Source organism: Alosa alosa, chromosome 13, assembly GCF_017589495.1.
Source record: "Alosa alosa isolate M-15738 ecotype Scorff River chromosome 13, AALO_Geno_1.1, whole genome shotgun sequence".
NCBI classification, from domain to species: Eukaryota; Metazoa; Chordata; class Actinopteri; order Clupeiformes; family Clupeidae; genus Alosa; species Alosa alosa.
Window position 1 is genome coordinate 33,204,688 of NC_063201.1, and position 26,858 is coordinate 33,231,545.

General features: G+C 41.0%; 1 protein-coding gene across 1 annotated transcript in view; it reads left to right on the forward strand.

Moving 5' to 3' along the window:
• The window catches only part of st14 (ST14 transmembrane serine protease matriptase), a 114,152-nt gene that overhangs the window by 81,963 nt on the left and 5,331 nt on the right, over nt 1–26,858 (forward strand). Inside the window, exons 16-18 of the mRNA XM_048260097.1 lie at nt 21,778–21,943; nt 24,982–25,256; nt 26,001–26,137. Of these exons, the coding sequence (XP_048116054.1) occupies nt 21,778–21,943; nt 24,982–25,256; nt 26,001–26,137 (578 nt within the window). The remainder of the gene's footprint in view (nt 1–21,777; nt 21,944–24,981; nt 25,257–26,000; nt 26,138–26,858) is intronic.

Below are 26,858 nucleotides of genomic sequence, written 5' to 3' on the forward strand. Positions count from 1 at the left end.
AGGCTGTCGTTTGCACAATTTCACAAATAATCACCGGGACCAAAACAAACCTGTCAACTTTTCCCGGTTTATCGTGATATTTTAACTTTTTTCCTCGCTGTCTTAGGAGGAGCTGCAGGGCCGTCGCAAGGGGATGCGAGGCCCCAGCGAACTTGACAGATGCAAGGCCCTTTTCACTTACGTGCATGAAATCATGCGATGGCTTACTTTACACATAGCCAAGGCTACCGTCGGTGTATTTTAATAGTAGCCTAGTCTAATAAGCTACACCAGCTTGCCTTTAAGAGGGAAATTCAATTGTATAGCCTATAACATTAGCTGAGTCACATATTTGGCCATATGGTGTTTATCATAGGCTACATCACGAAACCAAATAGTGTAACAAAGGCTTAACACTTTAACAGGGGAATTAATTGGGCATGAATCATTGTGCTGAACGGTATTTGTCAATGAGCAGAAACACACACGACATTCAAACTATTGATAAGATGTACTGGTCTGTATCTATAGGCTAACATTGGACAAATAAATGACACTGACTCGCCATATCCTGACTCAGGAAAAAAAAAACATTTTCTTGCTTTCAATCATAGGCCAGTTTGCAGGTAGCCTAACGTCTTTTTCATAGAAGGGAGAGCCCAGTCTCTCCTGTGACATGGAGGTGCTAAATAGTTTTTAATAGCCTGTTCAACTTGAAAAGCTTCGTTCACCCGATGCCAGTCACTGATCGCAATTTCAAAGTTCGGAAAGCTTCATCTTTTTTAAGTTTTAGTGCAGTGGCCCCTATCTGCCCCTTTGGAATTATATCTCGAGCCTATTATAAGGTCCAGTGCGTTATGTCCTGGGATTCGATGTGCTCAAAAAGAAAAGAAAAACACTTTTTATAGATGGTTATGAGGAGCAATGTGAGAGAGAAATTTGATGATCATTGATCGTTGTTTTGGGACGTTAAGCCTTTTCCATAGGCATCAGTGAAGGAGATTGAAGAATGACCATTTTTTTATACGAAAATATTTCTTAACTAGAAACTCAGTGTCTAAAACTCAGTGTCATTCAGACTCAACCCTCTTGTTGTTTTATTATCTTTTTCGTTGTCGTTTGAACGTTGGCAAGCAGGCATATTACGATTTATACAGACAGTTCCTTAAGGAATTTTACCGTTCGACGCCATCTTGAATTTGGAAGTCGAGCCAGCAGGATCCTGTGATCCACCGTGTCGAAGGCTGCTGTTAGATCTAAGAGCACCAGGATCACGGGGCTACCTGAGTCAGCGGCTAGGAGCAGGTCATTGAGGACTCTCAGGAGCGCAGTTTCTGTGCTGTGGGCTGTTCTAAAGCCAGACTGGAACTTCTCATAGATGTTATTGTTGGACAGGAAGGATTGCAGCTGGACACCGCTCGCTCAAGGACTTTGGATAGGAACGGTAGCTTGGAGATAGGCCTGAAGTTTGAGAGTATAGCGGGGTCAAGGTTGGGCTTTTTTAGTAATGGTTGAACCACAGCATGCTTGAAGGCAGCCGGGACACAACCAGAGGTGAGGATGGTGTTTATCAGCAGCAGGAGGAAGGGGGCAACCGTGCCGAGGACAGTAGAATCCTTGAGTAGACGGGGGAGTAGGCAGTCAGAGGGGCAGTTTGAGGGCCGCAGATGTCTGACTGCGTCAGAGAGGGAGGATGGGGAAATGGGCTCAAACTGCTTGAGGACAGCTGGCAGGGGGAGGGGTGGAGGGGCAGGGAGTGGGATGGCAGGGGTATCTGAAGGCCTTAGAGCGGCAACCTTGTCAATGAAGAATGTTTGAAAACTTTCACAGAGGGCGGGTGATGGCACATCAAGGGATTCATTACGGGGATTTAAGAGAGAATTCAGTGTATTAAAAAGAAAGTTTCTGGAGACCAGGGTGGAAATGTACTGAGTTTTAGCAGCTTTAACGGCTCGGTGGTAGTCCGACAAGCAGCTACGGAGGATTTGGAGGGAGACGTGAAGGCAGTCCTTCTGCCACTTTCGCTTCGCCCGCCTACAGGTGCGTCTAAGGTCCCGTGTTGCGTCGTTGAGCCATGGAGTTGACTGTGTTTGGCCTGCAGAGGCCCAGGTCTCGCACAGAAATAGAAAGTCCAGTTCCCGGGAAGTGAAGAAGTCATTAAGCATGAAAGATTTGTTCGCCAGAGACCTCACGTTGATCGAGGCCATCTGGAGGGTTAGTTCATCGCTTCAACAGGCGTAGGTTAGAGTGGTCAACGCTGCGGCTGTACCTACGCGCGGAGCGCCATCGAGACGGAGCTTGAGTACAAAGTGGTCCAGTCAACGCTGTCGGGAGAGCTTGAGGGGCTGGAAACGGACGAGGCAGTTTAGCAGGATCATGGTCGAGGGAGGCTTCAGGAGTAGTGGACGAGACAGGACAGAGCCATCGCACTAGATGGCGGGCTGCAGCTGAATTAGAGGCCAGTTGGATTTTGAGTCTCACCAGCAGACCTCCTCTCTTTCCTCGTCTCCTGGAGCACCTTGCGAGGACGGGCCGCAGGCGTCCGGCGCAGGTAAGCTCGGATACCTGACAGCAGGGGAGGGGGAGATTCACACCACATATGCAAACTAGTGAGACTTCAATTGTTCCACTAGTTAACTTAAATGCTTGTTTGTGTTTTTAGGTGTAACTAGTTAACTAGTGAACGAAATATACATGCCACTAGTTAACTAGTAAGGCCCACAACACCCTCACTTGTAAACTAGGGGGTATTTTGGCCTTTACATGTTAATAAGTGACCATTTTGGCATCTCACTAGTTAACTAGTGGGGCTGAAATGGCTTTCACTAGTTAACTAGTAGGCGTTTTGGGGCACACTAGTAAACTAGTGACACGTTTTGCACCTCACCAGTTAACGAGTGAAATGGAAATTGCCATCACTAGTTCACTAGTGGGTGTTTTGGTGCACACTAGTAAACTAGTGACACTTTTTAGACCTCACTAGTTAACTAGTGGGCATTTGTGTCTTCACTAGTTAATTAGTGAGCAGTTCTGCATTCACTAGTTTACATGTAAGTGTCATACTGAAGCCACTAGTTTACTAGCTAAAGTTCCTTTGGCCAGCGTGTTAACTTGTGTGCCACATGCAAATGTTGTGGGTGGGATTTCGTGAAATTCTATGCTGTGATTGGTTATCATGTTCTATTTGGACATAGGGAGCCAATATAAAGCCTCAATTTCCAGAATTCTCCACCTCCTAATTTGAATTCTGCGCCACTAGTTGACTAGTGTGAATCTTGTCTTGAACTAGTTTACTAGTATACATTTATGACCTCACTATTTAACTAGTTTGGACAAAGGATGCATCAACTAGTTAACTAGTGAGCCTGCTGCCATCACCTAGCTAGTAAGCCATTTATAGTTCACTAGTTAACTAGTGACATTGACCTACTCCAACTAGTTAACTAGTGAGGAGTTATGCCTTCACTAGTAAACATGTGCACATTTTTGGCTGTCACTAGTTAACTAGTGTGGTCCAAAAGCCTTCATCTAGCTATCTAGTATGCATTTTTGCCCTCACTAGTTAACTAGTGAAGCCAAAAATGTGTTCACTAGTTAACTAGTGAGCATTTTGGCTCCCACTAGTTAACTAGTGTGCATATTTTGGCCCTCACTAGTTAACTAGTTCACACAAACATGGCTCACTAGTTAACTAGTTGACAAAAATGGCTTACATGTACATGACAATTATGACTGATATCAAGATATCAGAATAAATGCTCAATAGGCTTGCCATAGGCTATGGACTTCACACTCACATATAGGGAACACTGTGATATAATATATAGTCTTCCTGTTATGTGTACTGTTATGTTGTTTTGAATAAAATGCACATTTCATAACAGATTGGAGGAAGTTTTAAACAATTTTGTGACAATTGTGATGGGATCTAGGAAAACCCATCACATGGTGAAATCAAAAATCCTTGATTTCTGCTCCATTTCAACCCTCTCTGGTGAAATTTCACCAATTTTAGATTCTGATGCCATCCTAGCAACCACCTGGATAATGTACCCTAGCAACATCCTGGATACCATCCTCGCAAAATCCTGGATGTTGCTAGTCTCCGAGTCATAACTTGGTGAAATTTCACACCGTGTGAAGCGTTTTCCTAGAGTCTATTACAGCTGACTCCTGATCATTCATGGCGGTGCAAACAGCCTGGCCCTCCAGATCAAAACACACAGCTGGGTTGGGAGGGCCAGAGGTCTGGAGGACCGCTGATCACACCACGGTCCCCTCGTGGAAACATTGGTTGTTTCCAAAGCTCATCCATGAGAAAGGATTTACAAGCATCATGGGTGTAATACTCTTCACAAAGACACCAGCACAACTGTGTGTGTGTGTGTGTGTGTGTGTGTGTGTGAATATACATGTGAGTATGTTTGTGTGCATATGCATGCCTGTGTGTGTGTGTGTCTCGCTCTCTGTGTGTGTGTATGTGTGTGTGTGCAAATGTTTATGCAGAAATTTGCAGCCTAGCTGTATGTGTGTGTGTGCAAATGTTTATGCAGAAAATGTGCAGCAGGCATCCAAGAACTGCTGACTCGGGCCAGGCTCTGGCCCCGGCCTGGCCCTTGTCTGGCATTGAGCCTCGTAAATGGTGTAAAACAGTGATTTATTTGCATGGCTAGCCCGATGCCGAAGCACCACCATTGAAAAAGCTGTTGGTAGCATCGGCTAACTAGCACCAGATTTTGGAGTGCAGGGGACAAGCCGAGATGGGCTACGAGACATACGTTCACACTCGATATCATGTTTCAACACACTTTAGGTCAATATCACACCGGAATTCTCCTTTAAAGTAAAGTGATATGATTATATGTTTAAGATTAATATGTTTGTGTGTGTATGAGCGAGAGAGAGAGAGTGTGTGTGTCCCCTGACGACCCTACCCCCACAGACATGAGCGGTTGTCAACACAAAGTCATAAAAGAGACGCCAGCAGAGATCCAGTGACCCTAAGCTGTCATACACTGATCTATAGCAGAAGTTTGATGGCAACACACACACACACACACACACACACACACACACACACACACATATACATATGCACACACTGAAACATAAAAAAGCTAGGCTCTAGTATGTATCAGCTTGTAATTCCATAGGAAACCCAATACAATGATAGTCTGCTGATAAAGGAATGGCTGACCATTCTAAATGTTGAGTCTTGATAGAAATGACCCTTTGCCTGGGCAAGACCTTTGTGGGATTTTTTCTCTGAAGTAAGTCATAAGTCATTAAGCCTACGCCTTGAGCATTGAGCCTAAGCCTTGAGCCTTGAGCCTACGCCAAGTTCCAACACTGTGGAAGACATCATGTCTTACCCCTGTCCCTAAGAAGCCACACCCTAGTGAGCTTAATGACTACGGACCTGTCGCTCTTACATCACATGTGATGAAGACAATGGAGTGATTGGTCTTAGGCATGCTCAGACCCCAGGTACGCCATGCACTAGACCCGTTACAGTTTGCATACCAGGAGAAAGTGGGCGTGGATGATGCCATCACTTATCTTCTACACAGGACACATTCCCACCTAGACAAGGGGAAAAGTGCTGTGAGAATCATGTTCTTTGATTTCTCAAGTGCTTTTAACACCATCCAGCCCGTCAGATTGGGAGACAAGCTCTTGCAGATGGGTGTGGGCGGCTCACCTGGTAACCTGGATTACAGATTACCTGACTGGCGACCACAGTTCGTCAGGACTGAAGAACTGTCTCTCTGACACTGTGATCTGCAGCACTGGGCGCCACAGGGAACTGTGCTATCTCCTGTCCTGTTCACCCTGTACACATCTGACTTCTGCTACAACACAGAGTCATGCCCACATGCAGAAGTTTTCTGATGATACTGCAATTGTGGGGTGTATCAGGAGCGGGCAGGAGGAGGAGTACAGGAGCCTGGTGGAGGACTTTGTGCAATGGTGCAAACTCAATCATCTTCAACTTAACACTTCAAAGACCAAGGAGATGGTGGTGGATTTCCGCCAGGTCTAATCCCACTCTGCTACCAGTCCACATTGATGGGGTCAATGTGGAGGGTTGCACCTACAAAGTATCTGGGTCTCCACCTGGACAATAAACTGGACTGGTCAGCCAACACTGATGTACTCTACAAGAAAGGGCAGAGCAGGCTGTACTTCCTGGGGAGGCCGCGGTCCTTCAATGTGTGCAGTAAGCTCCTCAGGATGTTCTACCAGTCTGTTGTTGCCAGTGTCTCTTCTATGCAGTAGTATGTTGGGGAGGAAGCACAAGGAAGAAGGATGTGGGGCTTAATTGACAGGCTGGTAAGGAAAGCTGGCTCTGTAGTGGGAGCTGAACTGGAGTGCATCACTTCACTATCTGACAAAGGACCCTGAACAAACTGATCAACATCTTGGACAATGAGTGTCACCCACTCCACAGCACTATTGTTAAGCAGAAGAGCCTGATCAGCTGGGGACTTCGCTCACTGCCTTGCACAACTGACAGACTGAGAAAGTCATTTGTCCCCAGGACCATTGAACTGTTCAATGCCTCACTTAAGGGAAGAGGAGAGATAGACTTCTCTGCATAGTCTGTCTGCCTCTTCACCCCCTCCATGTTTGGTACTGTCTGTCCACTAGCACACTTTTACCACTGTCTTTATGCCTCACCCCCCCCCCCCCATGCCACAGCCAAACTGTGGCCACCTTATACATTTTTCTTAAATATTTAAATATATAGATATATAGACTTTACTTTACTTTTATTTCTGCATTGTTGCACTGTTGGACTTACTCACTTGCACTATCACCATGACCACTATCACCATTGCACTACCACCATGACACTCATTCACACAGAGCACCTTAGAGCACCTTACTATGCACAGAGAATCACAGGCTCAGTCCCTGCCTCAGTCATTACAAAGCGCCTCTGATTGATTAATCACCACTATGTGGATACTGTTTTTAGAATTGATTTAGATTAAGTGTTAGTTAGTATAATTTGTATTTTTGTAATTTGTATTTTAGTATATTTTTATATATTGTATTTAAGTTTAGTTAGTATAATTTGTATTTTAGTATATTTAGCATATTCTTTATCTTCTACTGTCCTTACTGCTTAGTTGTGTTTTTATATTATATACTTTAATTACTCTTTCTGCTGTTAAAGAATGTGTTTGTGTTGTCTGTATGCTGCTGAGACCTTGAATTTCCCCTGGGGATCAATAAAGTATCTATCTATCTATCTATCTATCTATAATCAAATGTATTCCACTGCCACGCAATTAAGCAACAAGAGGCCATAGGTTCAGGGGCGTCACTAGACCTTATTCACTGGGGCACATGCCTTAGTAAAAGTCTCCAGTGCCCCAGTAAAATTATAGCGCTGCTCTCACTGGAAACGGCATGAGCGCATCTCCATGCCTGCTTTAGTCATGACTCGAGCCTGTCACTTACCAGCCAATAAAAAACAAACAAGGAAAAAAAGAAAGGGGCCATAATAGCCAATCAGGAAATAGCACCTCTGTAGCTGGGTAAGATTGAACGCAACAACCAATGAAATCGTTCAAATGATTCTTCCGAGTGTTTCGTTGTACAGTGGAAACCGCTGGAGCTCATCTCATCACTTTGAGCGCAGAGTAAGTCGTCCTCTGTTTTAATGTTACAACAAATTCACAACTTGTTTGACAGAAAATATGACAAGTTGATCGATGTTAGAGAATGTTGCCCACATAATTAGCATCTGTTTTTCAATGCTTAGCGTCAAATGTAGCCTAAATTTAGCAACAGTTTACCAGCTTGTGCTCTCTCCCTGACACACACACTCACACCATGCGTAGGCTGCATGCACACGTGCGGACAATTAATAATGATTTACGTATAGTGTAGAGAGAGTCCTGTAGCCTGTACTGTTTGTGAAGCTGTCCTACTGTAAAACTAAACATAGCCTTCTGATAAACTATTCAGAGATGGACATCAGAAAATTCCTTCCTGAACAGAGGCAGAAGGAGAAGAAACAGTGAGGAGAGATGAGGAGGACCAGTGCCAGAACAAGTCAGAGCCGGGCCGGGGGCGGGGCACATGACCGGGCCCTTTATTAAACTCATCATAACATAATTTTACAACATAGGCTACACATGCCCGCAACAGCGGGTCTTACAAGCGTCAGCGCCACGGAGAGCAACTATGTCATTTTGAAGTCCATCGAATGTACATGAAGTGTAACCAAGAGAACAACAACAAAAACATTAGGCTACATGACCCCTAATAATAAAACAACAATAATACACAGCACTATTTGAAGGGCATACAGTACGGCGAGCCTTAGCATCCGCAAACTCGTCCACGATGCTCTGTGTATGTCCCATTTTCTTTGCTCTCTCATTCTCTATGGACAACATGGCAAGTCCACTCAGTCTCTCCTGTCCCACTGTGCTCCTCAAGTGGTTTTAATGATCTTTAACATGGAGAATGAGTGCTCAGAGGTTGCAACTGTGGACGGGAAGAGTCAAATAAAATAAAATTAGGGCGGGTGCAAATCTCACTGAATGCAGAAGTTACTGCTGGGTGGTTGCATTGGCGGGCGAGGGTGGCCGGGGGCTCAAGCCCTTGAATCTCTTTAAAAGCCCTGAATATTTTTTTGTATGTGTTTTCAATTTCCAGCGATTCTACTTTCTAATTTAACTTCCCCTCGGTTTCTCTATAAATGTTACAAAATGTAGCCTACTATTAGCCTACTGAGCAAATATTCCTTACTTTCAAAGCCCAATATTGACAGATAGGCCTAACCTGATTTCCCACACGATGAGTTTTAGGCAATGCCAGAGCCGAGATGTAGCGGTTTGCGTCATAAACCTGTTCAAGCGGTGCAGAAAATTCAGAGTTGGGTCGCGATAGTCTATTATTTTTAAAAGTGGGTCCCCAGTTTAAACACTGGTTTAAACAGCAAGCGGTAAGAAAAACTATTGTCAAGACATTAGGCAATTAGGCTACTGTACCCGAATACAAAATAAACTTCAGAAAGACAGAAAGTTTGTTGCCTACTTTATTCTGTAGTCTGTATTCTGTAGTCGCAATGACCGAATCAGTAGATATACCTGTTGTCAGTTGAGTTAAGTTCAATTCATTTATTGTAGGCTAGTAGCCTAGGCAAATATGAAACAGAGATGTAACTTGGCTACCCGGCGGATTTTGAACAGCATGTTTCATGCATTTTAGGGCAAAAAAATACCATGGGATTGATGTGTTCTCCATTTGAGGAACGTAATCAATTCTTGGACGTGCACAGACAGCTCAGACACAGAGTGCATTTAGGCCTAGGTTAGGCTACTTTCACTTTCTAAGTGCATTTATTAGGCTCACGTAAAAGATGCTTCATACCAAAACAACGATCAAACATTATCAAATGTATCATGGCGTGTTGTCACAAAGACTTACTCAATTAGAAAATCGAAACCAAAATCATGTAAGTTTAAGTGTTCTCTCATTGGCGCCTGTATAGGAGCGATACAATTTTGTAAATTTGCACGCGTAAAGTTCAATATAAGAGTTAAAATAAAGCCAGTCATACAGCAGAACATTTTATTAAATATTTTACACCTACTAAATCATCAAAGTAAATTTCAAAACTTTTCAGCAACCGTGAGTCATAACTCGTCCTGACTGGGGCAACCTATAAGCCTAATACGTCCCACTCTGCTGAAAATGATTTAAAAGAAACCGTTTGCATGATCTTAGCTCCTCCGACCTTGTGCCGTGGGAGAGGCCCGTCCCACCTTACCCGGAGGTGGGAGAGGGGCGCCCATTGTTCCCCAGTTGGTCCTCTTTATAGCTCCGCTTTGCTCTTGCGATTTCATGTTTAACTTCCTTTTTTAGTTTTTCAAGCTCTGGAAGGTTCCCCGCTCTAAATGCCTGTTATTTCCTGTATAGGAGTGCCCTGAGTGCTTTTGTCACCCATGGTTTACTATTTGGGTACACCTTTACAGTTTTTTCAGGAATAACATTATCTTCACAAAAGGTGACATAACAACTGACAACATCTGTGAGAACGTCAATGTCCGAACAGGATTGCTTAAACATTTCCCAGTCTGTACACTCCTGCAGACTCAGTATGGATTCCTCAGTCCTGACTTAAACCCACTTGGTGACCGTTTTTCCCCTCTGCAGTGCAGTGCAGTATGATGGGATAAGCTGAATACAATTATGGTCGGCCCCCCCAAGTGGAGGAAGGGGAATAGCTTTATATGCTCCTTTGATGGAGCCATAACACAAGTCCAGCGTTTTGTTGAGTCTGGTAGGGCACTTAACATATAGGTCAAAGTCCCTAATGGTTTTCTGAAGAGAACAATGATTAAAATCCCCAAGGATCAGCACTGGAGCGTCGGGCATGGGCGGACTGGCCATCTGGCATACCAGGCATTTTCCTGGTGGGACGACGCACCTTTTGGGCAGATAGAATAGGCTATATAATTTAATTATTTTGGACAACGATCGTCTCAAAGGAAGGACAATCAGCTGCCCATTGGTTACATTTCAATATTGAAACTGGACTGATCCAATAACAGCTCACATCAGACCCTACCCCTCCCATTTTGGCTCAGAGCCAGGATTCTGTGAGCGCATCAAAAATTAATCGAAGTTGCCTACATGAAATTGCGGCGGGTGCTGGTAGTGACAATTGTGCAAAATTAACACCAATGTAGAAGCTTCAAAAATACAATATTGCAAGTAGGCTAGCATATGTCAGCAACATGTTGAAGTTTGTTGAGTTTGAACGAGGATGTAAGCAAGCATACAGAGCAAGGGACAGTGAGCAGGTGGAGAGTGCGAGCCTAGTTGAGGCTACATGATAAGAACTCAGTGGTGGAGCAGGTAGGCTGTGACATGCCATGATGATTATGATGACTTATTAATTGCGATAATTTAATGATATGGTAGCCTAATGATAACATAGTAAGGCCGTGCTGTGATTATAATAACAAATAAGCGCCTTAAATTTTTTCTAAATGAATGATTTTGCAAACCCGGACAGCAAAATAGTGTCAAATCGGCGTTAATTGTTGGTCAGATTGATCAGTTTCCGTCAGGCGTAAAATTCAACATCAATGGCATGAGTGGTGGTTGGTCTCTCAAAGTAGAGAAGGGTTCTATCTTGGAAGGGTTATCATGGTAAAGAAGGGCTAAAAGACTGTAGACTGACAGAAATGTAGGTTACAAAACATCACATCATGCACAAGCCAACTAAGCTACAGTATATATAACCTTTACGATAGGTTACTGGAAGACACTAAAGATAATTAGTTCATGTAGCTGTACTGTTCCAAAATGTACCAGCAATGTAGGTAGGTAGTATAGCCTACAGGAATAAAATATTTCCAGCAACAGCCCTGTTTATTTTGTGTTGTTTCAGTTGTCCTACAGTGATAACTGGTATAAATTACATTAATGTCTAAGACAATCTGGGTAATTTAACTCTTTACACATACAGTAGGCTTCAGTAATTTTTGGTGCTGCTGTCAATTTAGCCCATTGAATAATTTGAAATGATACTTTGAATTCAAGCAGAAACTCTTCTTTAATAATTGCTTGTTAGCCTACTTGAATATGGAGATCATATGCTCCATGCCTACCTCTGATCAGTCAGAGAGATAACCAATGAGGCCTAGGCTACATCACTTTCAGTGCTCCATGGCAGTTGAAAATATATGCATATTTAAGGGTAATGCAAAGATTTTGTATTTAATTAGGTGTGCCGACCGATTTGAGGGCCGCTGGGGCCAAATATGCCAGGGCCGATTTTTGGTCCGAGTCCGCCCTTGGCGTAGGGTGATATTGCCTGTAGTTTTTGGGTAGATTGCAATATAGTCTCTGAGGCATTGTCAGCGTTTGCTCTTGGATGAATATACACAACCATGACAAAAATTTGGGGGAACTCTTGGGGAAGATCAGGGGGGCGCAGTGATACGCACAACAGTTCAATGTCTTTAGTGCACAGTCTTTCTCTTACAAGAACATTTTTGCAGTATCTTTGGTTCACGTATAGGCAGACCCCGCCCCATCGTGACATACCAGTTGCAGCAGCATCCCGATCAAGCCGCACGGGTGAGCCAAAGCTGTCAATGGCAAGTTCGGTGTCCGAATCCCTCCCTGACAACCATGTCTCTGTGATCGCCAACAAGCAAGCATCTCTGAATTCGTGTTGGAATCTGACATTGGCTTGCAGCTCATCAACCTTGTTTCGAAGAAACCTCGCATTCGAGAGAATTATGGAAGGCAAAGGGATCCGGGAAAGGGGTTGTTTCCTTAGTCTTTGACGCAGGCCAGCCCACTTTCCTCGCTTCCTGATCTTGCAGGGAAACGCGCAGGTAGAATCCCTTTTTCCAATTGTTTGATCGGCAAGACAGTTTAGATCGGGAACCACTAGATCCACACCACAAAGATTCTGAAAGTAACTCCATTGGAGAAGAAAGTCTCTGCTGTATGTTATATGCTCCGGTTTGGTGAACCCGGTTAGCGCTTCCGCGATATAGATCACTGTCCACAGAAGGAACAAGACGGTTATCTCCATGATTTGATGCTTTTCTGTTCAACTTCAACAATAAAGTATATTAAAAGTCCAGCAGTAAGATGTTTTGTTGCCCTTTAAATACTGTGCGTAAAAGGTGCGTAAAGACACAATCACAAAAACAAACAGAGTTTACGATGTTTAAATAAAAGTTACTAGAATAATTTGACGAATGTTTCTTTTGCATAGAACGTGTTGCCTTTCTTAACGCCGTCATGCACCTTCGCGTGAAGTGGAAAATCGATTCCTGAGCAATCGATGCCAACTAATTCAGCACCTTCACTTGGGACAGCGTCTTTGTAACGTCGAACGTAAGAGGCAGCGTTTTAAGAAGCTTCCTAAGGGACACGGGGAACACACTTAGGAACATAAACAACTTTGGTAAGATATATCTTTTGAATCTTCTTAGTGCGCTAAGAGTGAGCGTTATCGGGGAACCGGCCCCAGGTTTTTGCTGGGGAAATTTTTAGCCAATTTTTATCGTACATTTCAAACACTTATACACCACATTCCTTGTTTCCGTTTGAACTAATCCCCACATTTCCTCCTTGGAGTTTAATATTGTTTCGCTAGATCGTTCGTTCATTCATTCATTCAGTAGGCTAGGCTAGTGTCGTAGGGGTGAACTAGCCAGCTAACAAACTGCACACGATGGTAGACCATTCTAATATTGTCCACCTGATTTTGGCGAAGCCATTTGAAAGTCTCCCTTAAAAGGAGAAACTTAAAATTAAACAGCAGGGCAGATCAGCACATACGATTGATTTAGTGCAAAAGATAGGGAAAAGTAACAGGGGCCGGTTCCCCGATAACGCTCACTCTTAGAGCGCTAAGAAGACTCAAAAGATATATCTTACCAAAGTTGTTTATGTTCCTAAGTGTGTTCCCCGAAGTGTCCCTTAGGAAGCTTCTTAACACGCTGCCTCTTACGTTCGACGTTACAAAGGCGCTGTCCCAAGTGAAGGTGCTGAATTAGTTGGCATTGATTGCTCAGGAATCGATTTTCTACTTCACGTGAAGGTGCATGACGGCGTTAAGAAACACAACACGTTCTATGCAAATGAAACATTCCTCAAATTATTCCAGTAACATTTATTTTAACATAGTTTAAGTTATCAGTAAATCTAATCATCCACCCTCCTTATCCCGTTATGCCACTCGTGCCGCTTCTTGACATGGATTTAACAACTTCTTAAAATTATGTAATACACTTTTATATTAATGGTAAGGTACCTTACAATTATAATTGATTGGCAAGCAGCTGCAGTTACTTCTGTTTAATGCGGTATTGATAGATAGATAGATAGATAGATAGATAGATAGATAGATAGATACTTTATTGATCCCCAAGGGAAATTCAAGGTTCAAATTAAAAAAATGATTGCCATTGGTTAATGTTTTCAATAAAAAAGCAACCCATCTACAATGAACAGAGAGAGAGTTAGATACAGTAGGGTGGGGAAGCAACGTAAAAAAAGGGCACCAAGCTTCTCGTCAGAAGAACTTGAAGTTTTGCTGGACGAGGTGAGCTTGCACAAGGTGATACCGTTTTCCAGCTTTCGGAATAACTTGTGCAACAGCAACAAAAAAGAGCTATGGAGCGACTATGGACCACACGCCGTTTTTGATTTAATGCAAGGACACGTTGGATCGCTGCCATAGGCCTAGTTGGTCGCTTACTGGACACCACCATGCTTACCCATTTATAGATCTTAGCCATTTAGAGGTAAATTCTTTGCCAGCTTTTAATTATCAAAAGTGATTGCCAATTTGAAAGCTTTAATGACATTACTAAATAGCCTAGGCTAATTACCACCATATTAGTTCTGATACCAAATACAGTAAACTTCATAAATAGGCCTGCATCCATTGCAAACATATTTTATTATTAGTCTTAAAATGTCCATAACATAAAATCATCGTTGAGCCACAACATTGTCAACATACTGTCGGCCTACCATAGTTTGACTTGTACTGCGCTGCGCTGATTTCTAAAGACTGCTGCACAGTGGCAGCGACTAGCGTCTTGAGAGCTCAAACAACGCTAAGAGAGAGCTTACGAATGGTCCAGACCAACCTTACGAACGTGTGACTTACAGAAGATATACTTAGCATACAAACGTGTCGGGAATCGTACCATAACGTTAAGAGAGAGGTAAAGGAATAGGTTAAGAACTACTTAGCGATAAGAACGTTTTGGGGAACCGGCCCCAGGTCTTTTCAGCTCTCCTGGTATGACAAAGTTAGCTGGCTGACTGAGAGTGCTGTGACAATGGAAATTTACTGCTGTCCACCTGAACCCAACATAGGCTATATTTGGATATCTTGCATAAGTCTGCTGACTATATGATATGCAGACAATATAAGAAAGTGGTCAATATTGAATATTTAGTCATATTTTAAAATATATTGGTAAATACATGGCAATGTATTTATTTAACATAGATGGAAATATATTTATTTAACATAGATCTTAAACTGGAATATGTTCAAGCTGCATGTGAATGTTATTTTTCTGTATGGGTGGCCATGCCTCTTGATGAAACAATCCCACGGATGTGTTGTTTGGTCAAAGGTGGGGTTTGGCAATTTGTCTAATAATAAAAGGGCATATAAAAGGCATGAAAAGAGCAATGAACATGTGAGTGCATGTGCAAGATTAAGTTGCATGGGCAGGATTTTGATGACAAGTGTTTCCAGAGGAGGCCTTCCAAAGTGTCCTAAAAAGTTATGGCCATCACTTTGATTCAGAGAGACTGAGGTCTGAAATGTATTCAGATCAGGACTTGCAGGGTAACAGGGGAAAGCTGTGATTACTTGGTGTTCTCTAAAGGGGAGTTGGACAGTGCAATGCCTCAGCTTTACAAACTGTTGTCATTAGTGGCAACAATTGGAGCTACATCTGCAGGTGTAGAAAGGAACTTCTCCTGTTTAAAGTGGCCCAAGTCCTACACCCACTCTGCTATCCATTGAGAGGACACTGGTCAAGTCACTGGAAAAGACGCGTAGTTGGTACGACAGGGTCACACAGCATTTTCTTGAAAAGGAACGTAGGGCAAAATTTACGTATAAATAAATGGAAAATTTTTATGATGTAGGCCGAAAATGAGCTTCCCCTCTTTGAAAGACCATCAGCCGCCACTGAATCTTTGGAACGGCCTTCCATTACATGTAGGGGAATCAGGCATTGTTGAGATCTTTAAATTAAAAATGAAATGTATATTTTGTTTCAAAACACTTTGGCCTGGAGACAAATCACATGTACTTTTAAAGGGGTCATAGATTGCAAGGCATCACATTTCATACCAAGCTTTACATCATCAGTAGAAATAGCAACATTTAATATATATATATATATTAATATATATATTAATATAATTTTTTTAAAAAAGATAGAAATGAGTAAAAACAAACTAATATATAATTAAAGGGGTGAAATGCAAAACCGAGTTTACCTTGGCATAGTTGAATAACAGAAGTTCGGTATTCCTTGAATTTCCCCTGGGGATCAATAAAGTATCTATCTATCTATCTATCTAACTATGTAAAATGAACATACAAGGAACTTCAAAATCCCATTGTCACCTCCTTCATATGGAAATCTTATAACTTGGAACTGCCGGCGTTAAACAGGCGAATCACAACAAAGCTAATAAATGACAACAATTTGGCGGCTGCATCTTATTTGGCTCTGGTCTGTACCTTTGTAACATCCCCGAAATCTATATAGACACCAGCCCGCTTCCTACTTCCAGCTCCTTAACCAGAAGTTCAATGACGCCGTTTTAATGCTTGGATCTTGTTCAAGTTAGTGCCAAATAGACACTGTACATTCTAAAAAAAAAGCCTTTATTGTAATCCCAAAACATGTCTGAAATGTTGTGTAAGTTATTCGACGTTGGCAAACTAGCAAGCTAACTACACTCCACTGTTTTTTGAACGGACATGTCTTGTGAATTCAAACATCTTTATGACTAGCAGTGCATTCCAAATGAAACTGTTTTAGCAATCGAGTTCCCTGTGAATTTTACACCCTGTGCAGTGGGTAAAGAGTAGGGAATAGAGCGTAAGGACCCTTGTGATCAAAATGCAACCTTAGCTAACATGCCCATTGATACTGCATTGGGTTAGGCTTGCAATGCTAAGTGCTGTTCCCATAATGTCACTTTAATGACTTTAATGACCAACCTTTAATGACACCAATTTTCTTGCGTCTCACAAAAACTAAAATAACTGACTACATTACTCCAATTCCCTGCACTGGCTTCCAGTAAGTCACAGAATTGACTTTAAAGCACTACTGCTTGTTTATAAATCAGTAAATGGAGCAGGACCTATACCTGAACAGTTCAGCTCTGGAACCAACTTTCGGATGGCATCAAAAAGGCCCCAACTGTAGCCAGTTTTAAATCTAGACTTAAGACCAAACTGTTCTCAGATGCCTTCTGCTAAGGCCATCCTTAAAAATATTTTTGTTTGCCGTAACCCGACCGTAAACTTGCGTTAAGACCGACCAATTTTTTTTTTACTCTAAACAACTAATGCAAATGCAATAAAATAATATTTATTATATTTTAGTGGGCCTAAGTATTGTGAATGTAAATTTCCTACATACAAACTGTTCTCAGATGCCTTCTGCTAAGGCCATTGTAACACCCACCAACGTAATAACTTCCCACCAACGTAAAAAAAATCTGCACAAAATCTACACATTTTAAACGTAATAATCCTACCAACGTAATTATTTCCCACCAACGTAATAACTTTTGCCTACTGCCAACGTAATAACCAAATTTCCCACCAACGTAATTATTACGTTTGCAGGAAGTTATTACGTTGGTTGGAAGTTAAAAAAGTTATTACATTAACTTCCCACCAATGTAATAAATCAATGATTTAGTGTATAGTTGTCAGCAATTGTCACCATGTAATGATGTCACAAAGAAGATGTAATGATCTCACAAAGAAGAAATGACCGAATTCCGTCCATAGGGGCGCTATAATAAGCAATTTACGTTTTTGCTCGTATTTCAGGAACCATATGGAATGGACAATGGACTAGTTGTTCACACGTCCTTCTTTATCATAACATGCTGATTCACTTTGTGCCACACCCAACCGGGTCCATATAGACACTAATTACATTCAGAATAGCAGCTGGTTCAAACACCACAGGAAACAAAGGAGGTCAAAGAGAGCCTTTCGTGCAACTAGTCCATTGGACAAATTTCGCGCCATTTTCAAAAATCTCAAAAGTGAAACTATTCTATCTCTCCCTAGACCGTTGTTCCGATTCCCACGGAATTCCGTACATGTCATCTACAGACAAAGCCTATTGGCTTTTTCTGATTTTTGATTCGTCGCTCCATTTGAAAGTCAATCAATCAACTTTTAGGACATGGCCTATAACGTTTCTATTACCTATATTGTATCTTGTAAAGGTCGAATCCTATTCAAACTTCGTACACATAATCAACACAACATTCTTTGGCGGCACACTGAATTTCATGAAATTCTGTCCATAGAGAGCACTACATTAGTGTCTGCAGCCATAACCATAATAGGCACAGACAGTACATTTTTACCATAGGTCCCAAATCAATGCATGATCTCACAAAACAGAAATTACCCATTTCTTTCCATAGGGGGCACTATAATAAGCAAATTTACAGTTTTGCTCATATCTCCAGAACCGTATGGAATTTGTGACAAGTTCTTTCCATTTGTACCTTCAGATCTCCTGCATCCAATAAACTCAGCCACACCCATTTCCATCCTTCACATTTTCCCACCATTTTCTGAAAACTCAAAAGTGAAACTAATCTATCTCCTCCTTGACAGTTGTTTCAATTCCTACAAAATTCGGTACACATCATCTTCAGACCAAGCTAAATAGATTGTTTTTTGTTTTTTTCGATTTTTGATTTGTCACTCCGTCTGAATGTTACACATCAATCCAATTTTGGGACATGGCTTATAATGATTGTATTACCTATATTGTATCTTGTAAAAGTTCAATCCTTTTCAAACTTGGTACACATGATAAATTATCTGTCTTCTGGATGCACACCAAATTTCGAACAATTCGGTCAATAGGGGGCGCTACAGCCCCCACCTTCATTCTACTAAAGCGCACTTCTTGCCATTTTGCTTGGACCAACAATCACCACTTGTGGTTATATTTTGTTATTGTTTCACTCAGATAAATGCCATAATTGCAGTTTGTAGCAGCCCTAGAACCGTAGAAACAGTTTTTAAATGTAGTATAGGGACAGGGGCTGTGTATAGGGACAGGTCCCAGACTCTTTATGCAAAGTTGATTAGGCATCCATTGTGTTTTTACCTTATATACATTCAACACCTTTAGTGTGGGCCAAGCAGATTACTGCACAGGATATCATTGTCTTTCTACCTTTAGTTATTTTCATCACCTTTTTTCTGGGGGCCAAGCAGCTGTGAATGTACCCATGCCTTCTCTTACTGGGGGCCAATCAGTAAAGCTGCAGTGTTTCTACTCTTCTGACTTCTGACAGCATTGACATGGAATGTTGATTAACTTTTTTACCACTTCATAGCCACCCTACCAGCCAATCAGAAAAGATTATATCTTCTGGGTGATAGATCATAACACTATAATGACATTAGCTATCGATATAATCACTGTCTTACATGCTTTACTTGAGACAAGTAATAACAATAACAAAAAAACACAAGGGGTGTCCATGTAGCTTGGCTTGGCTCCTTGTAAAGGTGATGAATAATAAGTAAAGGTATAAGTAAATGGTAAATGTGAGGGGGTCTATGTTTTATGGTCATGAGATGGTTTACATGGTGACAATTGTTGACAACTACATTGGTGGGAAATTATTACGTTGGCAGGATTATTACGTTTAAAATGTGCAGATTTTGTGCAGATTTTTATTACATTGGTGGGTTATTACGTTGGTGGGAAGTTATTACGTTGGTGGGTGTTACAGGCCATCCTTAAAAATATTTTTGTTTGCCGTAACCCGACCGACTCTGTCAATTTAGAACCGACCCAAATATTTTTTTTTTTCCCCTTTTAGTCCGACCGACTTGCCTGTTGTAAGACCGACCAATTTCTTTTTTTTACTCTAATCTACACCATTGGTTTACGCATGTCACACTATGGCCTATACGCTTCCTTTCATTCACACAAACATCTCGACAACACTTTAACTTGACATAAAGTTCTGGAAGAACTGTGTCCAGATCTTTTCCCATCCTTTCTCCCCTCTAGTCTAACGGTGACCTTGTCAAAGATTTAAAAATTTTTGTGGTCTATCCAGCATTTCTCAAACTATGGGTCCGCAACGTGGAGGCTCCTGGTCCGCGGAGCCGTGGAATGAAATTAGGCCCGGTGCTTTGTCTGATAATTTGCTGCGCAGTTGATCAAGAAACCGCGGACCAACAGAAAAGAGAAAACAAATGTTTCTGCTATCAGGAGGAAATACTTTCTAATTTGATGTCATTAGACATGGAGCCATACAATTAAGTGGTGGTATGAGCATTCATTCAATGCATGTGTGTGCGCGTCTGCGTGAGAAACTGAAACTACTCGATAATGTTGGTAGCAAAGCTCCGCTTCAACCTGTTGGAAGGCTATTATGTTATTTAGGCCTACACTGTCTAACATTGAGTATTGTAGGCCTATAGTCAAATTTGAATATAACGTGGCTAAAAGCTATTGTAGCCTTAGTCTTTTTGTTAAAGATATCTAGATCAATGATTTATGCCTTATCTGCTCCGCTGTTTACCGTACACAAAAGCTGGTATTGTGTTTCCTGAATCCTTACATTCAGGCATTCAAATTAAATTTCATTAAAAAACATCTCTTCTCCATTTGCCTACCAGTGTATGATGCTTGCATAATGGAAACATCCCAAAACAATAGCACCCATATAATTGCTGTTGTTTTGAGAAGTATTTCTCATGCAAGCATCATGCAACAATGCAAAAGCAATGCAACTAATAATTATTTCTTACATTCAATTATTCTTACAAAGCAGTCCTCTGATGTGCATGTTTTCACAAAGTTTTTGTGAACAGCACTTTAAAAACATTGAAGTGAAAGAGCATGTATAACAATATAGGCATAATAATAATTGTGATAATGAGAATGATAATTTGATGGGGGGTGGGTTTGGGTATGTGTAGGTGGGCCCAATGACGCCTAAGTCTGCCATGACCGGGCCTCAGGTCAAAGAAGTTTGAAAAAGGCTGGTCTATATAACCTGCAGTCTATATAACCTGCATCAGAATGAGGTTTGCAATGGTGCGCCTGAAGGCACGGGTTGAAGACACAGTCAGTGACGTCACGATACGCAAATTTGTTTAAATTCATACCTACGTAATCACCATGACCAAAATGTTACTTTTTTTATTGATTGATTTTATTTTATTATCTTGAAAAAAAAAATATTGACCTACCTACCGACCCCATTTTTTTTAAATGTTTGGCTGTTACTGCAAACAACAATATGTTGCAATATTTTGAATATTTTGAGTTACAAATTCTGAATCTGCCTTTAAAGGGACACCAGGCAAGCCTGATGCTTTTTCTCTACAAAACTCCCCCTCGCTCGGTCTGAAGCTCTTTTCCTTTTCTTTGCATCTTCCGTCAAGGGTTTTCGCTGCTTCTTCGCCGTCTCTGCCATTATACACACGTTTGCAACAGTCGCTAGCGTTTCGTTAGCCTGCCTCTGTGCTGTGGATGCAGGATGTAAACTGATCCTGCTTCGGTCGGCGGGTACGATACACTGAACTTGCAAGCGGGATATTCTTCCAACAGGCAGTAGGGGCGGGCGAGAGAGTCTTTAATCGGCCTGTAATGAGTCATTTAACCATATACCGACTTATGAAGATGAGTAATTAACACGAAAACGTTGCCTGGTGTCCCTTTAAATTATTCTACTTTGTGTCTTTAAGTTTTGTCTTTTTAGTTATTCTTTATTTTTTAAATTGTTTTACCTTGTGCGTTTTATGTTTTCTTTTTTATTATGATCTTTACCTTTTAAACTATTCTTTGACTATTTCCCTTCTATGTTTTTATTTGCTATTATTATGTTTGCTTTTGTTTATGTGAAGCACATTGAATGACCTCTGTGTATGACATGCGCTATATAAATAAACTTGACTTGACTTGTTTTAAAATCAGACTAAACCTGTAATTAGGGACACTCATTGATATTTTGTTGTAGACTGCGGAGTCCGGCCATACAAACATAACCGCATTGTGGGTGGGCAAGATGCAGATATTGGAGAGTGGCCTTGGCAGGTTAGCCTGCACTTCAGGACAAATGCACATGTGTGTGGAGCCTCCATTATATCAAACACATGGCTACTGTCTGCTGCCCACTGCTTCCAGTAAGTAACAATGTCTTCTTTTTCTTTTTAAATTGGGATAAAGGGCTGGAATTCAACTTGTTGTGCTTGAGGTCAGGTGAGTTAAAATCCACATTAATGAGTAAAATAGATGAGGTCAGTCACCATTGGCAGGTTGCGGAAATAGGCCATTTTATACAACATTTTAGGCCTCTGTCAAGTGTGTAATTCGAAAGTATATCTGACATTCAAAACTCCTGTCTTTGAATGCCATAGTCCCATCAGGATTGAGTTGTATTCTGTACACAGCTGAATCTTGCTGAAAATTGCCCAGATTTTTAAAACTGCAGGCACTGCAATGCAGTCTCTATCCTTTCAAATGACAGCTTGATGGGCCATTAAATTTGACAGGCACCAATGATTAACGCTTATCTAATGTTGTTGGGATTTGTGGCTAACACCTATCTAACCATTTGCATGATTTAGGTTACATCCACACTATGCTGTTTTGGTTTGAAAATTAAAGACTTTCTTTACATTAGAAGCTCACCGAAAAAAAGAAGGGTTCACTGGCCTGTTCTTCTTCTTCAGTGAGTTTTTTTTTAGCAGTTTGCAAACGGAGTGCATTTCCACCACCATCTGCTGGACTGAGGTGTAATGGCAGGTGTACCCCTTAGCCTCGTAATGGCCGCTGGGTGAATAAGGCGAATGGTCAGAAGGGTTTGAGGATCATGAAAACGTGCCCAAAATTAACATTCCTAACTCCTATAGAACCTAGATCTTAGCATATGTGGTGAAATTCTGAGCTCTGTTGTTATTTTCCTGTACTGGCGCATGCCTGTGACGTAAACGTGTACGTGATGAGAGCAACCATTACCAGATTGGAGCAGACTTTTGCGTTTTTACCCTTTAGACGGGAACGTGACAGTGGAGCGTTTTTAACATTTCTCTTGGTCTCACTTTTTTGCGTTTTTAAGCCTCAAAACGCCGAAAAGGCACATCTGATAAAAATGTGTTGATGTTTTCACCCGTGAGCATTGTCATGTAAACAGGGCCTTAATGATTGGACGTGGTCAGTCTGATGTTTCCTTCCCTGGTTTGTTGTGTTCAGATCTTGTGATAATGGCCAGGTGCCCCTTTTCCAGAAGAAAATAAAAAAATCCCCTGCAATGTTTCATGACCCACTTCCACTTCCACATGCTGGCAGTGAAAGCAACATGGTTAAACGAAGTACAAGCTTTACTGATTTTGCCATCTTTGGTAGCATTTTTAGTGCAATTGAACTGCATTTTACAATTGTGTGAATTGTGTTTTTATCTTGTTGACAATTGACCCTCTGTTGGTGTAACGGATGCCAGCTAGCTTAGCTGTGCGTGTGGAACGTTGGTAAACCTCACTCCCCGACGCCTCAAGAGTGCTGCTGGCATGCGAGCCAGTAGCCTGGGCTATTGAAACAGTTGTGGGCAGAGGAAACAGTTGGTGGGAGTCAAAGTTAATAACAACTGACAGTTGAGATGGCTGAACAGTTAAATAGTTGAGTAATTTAAATAGTTCAATTATTTAATAGTGAATTATTGTAGTGAGGACATTTATTTTGAAACAGTTGTCTCTGCAGATAGATAGAACAATTAGGAAGTGGTTTAGAAAATATGTATCCTCACCCTAACTAATCATTAGTGAATGTGTAACAACTGTTAAATAATGGAAATATTACTTCATCAAAAACATATTATTGCATCATTTATTAAGTATTAATAATAATGTATAAACATATTTTAGATATAGGCTTATTAACAAACCTATGAACAAACAATACCTGTGTGAACAAATGCTTTACTGATGATAAATAGATAACCACAGATAGATAGATAGATCTATAGATCTATCATAGATAGATAGATAGATAGATACTTTATTTATCCCCAAGGGGAAATTCAAGGGTCTCAGTAGCATACAGACATCACACACAACATGCACTTACAGCAGAAATGGTAAACATAAGTATAAGTATAAACAATAAAGACAGTAAAAGATAAGAAAACTAACAAAAAAAAGTTGTGAAGTAAAAAAAGTAAAAAGTAAACAAAAGACGGTAAGAAAAACACAAAGACACGGAGCTACCTCGTCGGCGCCGGAACCGGAAAATTATGTATGAATTACTAATGATGAACAAACCATTAATTAATAAGTAACAAAGGCTTAATAAATGATGAATTGTGTGTGGTTATTATAAAGTGTTACCAGGAATGGGCATGCTAAACAAACCGTAAGCACTGTCTATTGCTCCTAGGCAGTAACTGTTGTCAGATATTGGAAAGATATACCCAATTTTCAGCAGTATTCAGATTTTATGTTATGGTAATTTTTTGCACTGTACCCATACTTGACTGTATTAGACTGTATTTTGTTATGATTTCTAAGAATCAGAATTACAAGTTTTAATACCTACTAAGTCTATAGGTTTTAAAGGCTTTTCTATGGGAATCGACCCCTGCCTGGCCGTTGTTTGTCTGACCTAGCAACAGTAAGACGGGAATGCTGGACTTGACAGAGGTGTATGGTTTTGTGATTTATGTATGAAGGCAGTGGTGTGGTCGAAAAACATTTCTGTCTTGCAATTGGAAATGGCATTGTAGATGCATCGTATTGTCGTATCTTGAATTATCTTGAATTTTCCCTTGGGGATCAATACAGTATCTATCTATCTATCTATCTATCTATCTATCTATCTAGTATCTATCTATCTATCTATCTATCTATCTATCTATCTATCTATTTAAAAACACTGTATTATGATGAAAACAGAGTAGTGTGGATGTCACTCTAAACTTATAGAACAATACCAAACAACATGAAGCTGATGATGAATTCTTAAAATATGTAGCTAACCTATACTGTATGTAGTGTCTTCATTGATCAGAGATCAACAGTATGGGGAGAAAATAAATAAAAAAATATTAGGCATATCAAATTTCCTGAAAGACTTTGTGGTTGTAAGGGACCAAAAGGACACAGGAGTTGTTATTTTCTGAACTACCCAGTCTTTTACTGCTCTCTCATGGCTTTCTGCTTCATGACAGGAATGATAATGCAGGAGATTGGCTGACATATAGTGGTCTTCGGGATCAGTTCAAGGTCACTGATAAGGATGTGCAACTGCGTAAAGTGAAGACCATCATTCCACACCCTGACTACAATCCTATGACATTTGATTATGATATTGCTCTGCTAGAACTAGAGCAGCCACTGAAGTTCACTAACCTGATCCACCCTATCTGTCTGCCTGCCAAATCACATGTTTTCTCAGCAGGTACACCTTGCTGGGTTACAGGCTGGGGAACCTTACGAGAAGGAGGTAGGTTTCTCTTGGACTCTTAAAATTAGCCAAATTTGCAGGATGCAGTTTGTGTTTATTGTGGGGTTTTTCAGTTGTCAAGACGTCTCTGTCTCTGGAATCCATGTCATTCTTTTCATGTTCCCAATCAATCCTGTACACTTAAGAGGTGTAGAGCCAGAGATTGGGTCAGTTCACTGCATTTTTACAATCTCAGTTATGCTGAGACAAATGCTAATATGATTGGGAGAGATACATTTGTGGCACAAGCCATTTTAGATAGCAGTTATGATTGATTTGGATGAAATGTTCTGGTCATAAAAGTCATACTTATTTGAACAAGCCAGACTCCTGGTAATTTCAGGATATAGGACCCTTTAGCATTATTTGGTAAAATATTAACTAGAGGTCCAAGGTGTGAGGGACCTGACTGTGGGTGTGCAACAGGATTGAGGTGTTAGGGATATATTTCAGCTAAGTAGCTATTAGCCAACAGATTTTCGGCAACACAAGCCAGATGGATAACAGGTGCATTTATTCTGTGTATTTGGTGAAGTAATCCTGTAGAAGATGACTGTGTACCATACAATGAAAAGTTTGGGTGGCTTGTAAGAAAGGCACATAGCCATAAACCATGAAATATATTTGAGAATGCTATAAAACCTAAACATTATGTGAAGTTGATATTTGAGTTCATGTTCACTCATATAGGATACAGTATGTGAAATTAAAACCATCCTGGGTTTATGTATTACTTTTTTATAGGACTCCTTGCCCAAGTACTGCAAAAAGCAGAGGTCAAGATAATTAATGACACAGTGTGTAATGTGGTGACAGAGGGCCAGGTCACCTCAAGAATGATGTGCAGTGGATTTCTCAGAGGAGGGGTGGATGCCTGCCAGGTTTGTTCTTGTTGTAATAGTGATAATAAATAATAGTGATAATAAATATATAAATGCCTCAATATGATTTTTCATTTTGGGGCACTTTTTACCATCTGAACTTCTGACATTTCTAAACTTCTTATTTGAAATATTTACAGTGCATAAATATCTCTTCCTGGTCCCTCCTTTAGGGCCCTATCATGACATTCTAAAGTGCATCGTCACTCGTCAAAAATCTATTCAAATTTAGTAGGATGTCCAGTTCACATTCGGAGGGGTTTCGTTATCAAAAGTGGAGCGCATGGCGCAACAAGGTGTTCCTAGGTTTTTTAATCAGTCATATGGGTGACATGAGAATGACATCTGGCATTCCCTTTAACGGCGCAAAGCGCGATATGTCAAATAAATGCATTGGTATTTTGGCATTCAACGGCGCATTTGAAGGAGGCTGCTTGCGAGACCGTATGAAATAGTCATTCTTAAACCATGCATTACTAAAACCTAGCATAGCCTTCACGCATTTGCACTCGTCTATTATTTGAACTCATTGGCAAAGTGAAACTAACTTCACCAAGATGTCAGTCAACGAAGACAGTTATATGCAGTTACTTTCACTATTGACGGACAATGGGTTACCATCGAAAACATAGGCTGGAAAAAGCAACACTTACCCTAATATTGCTCAAATGACTGAATAAAACAACATTTATCCTGCAGAGGAGTTGCTTATATCTCGTGA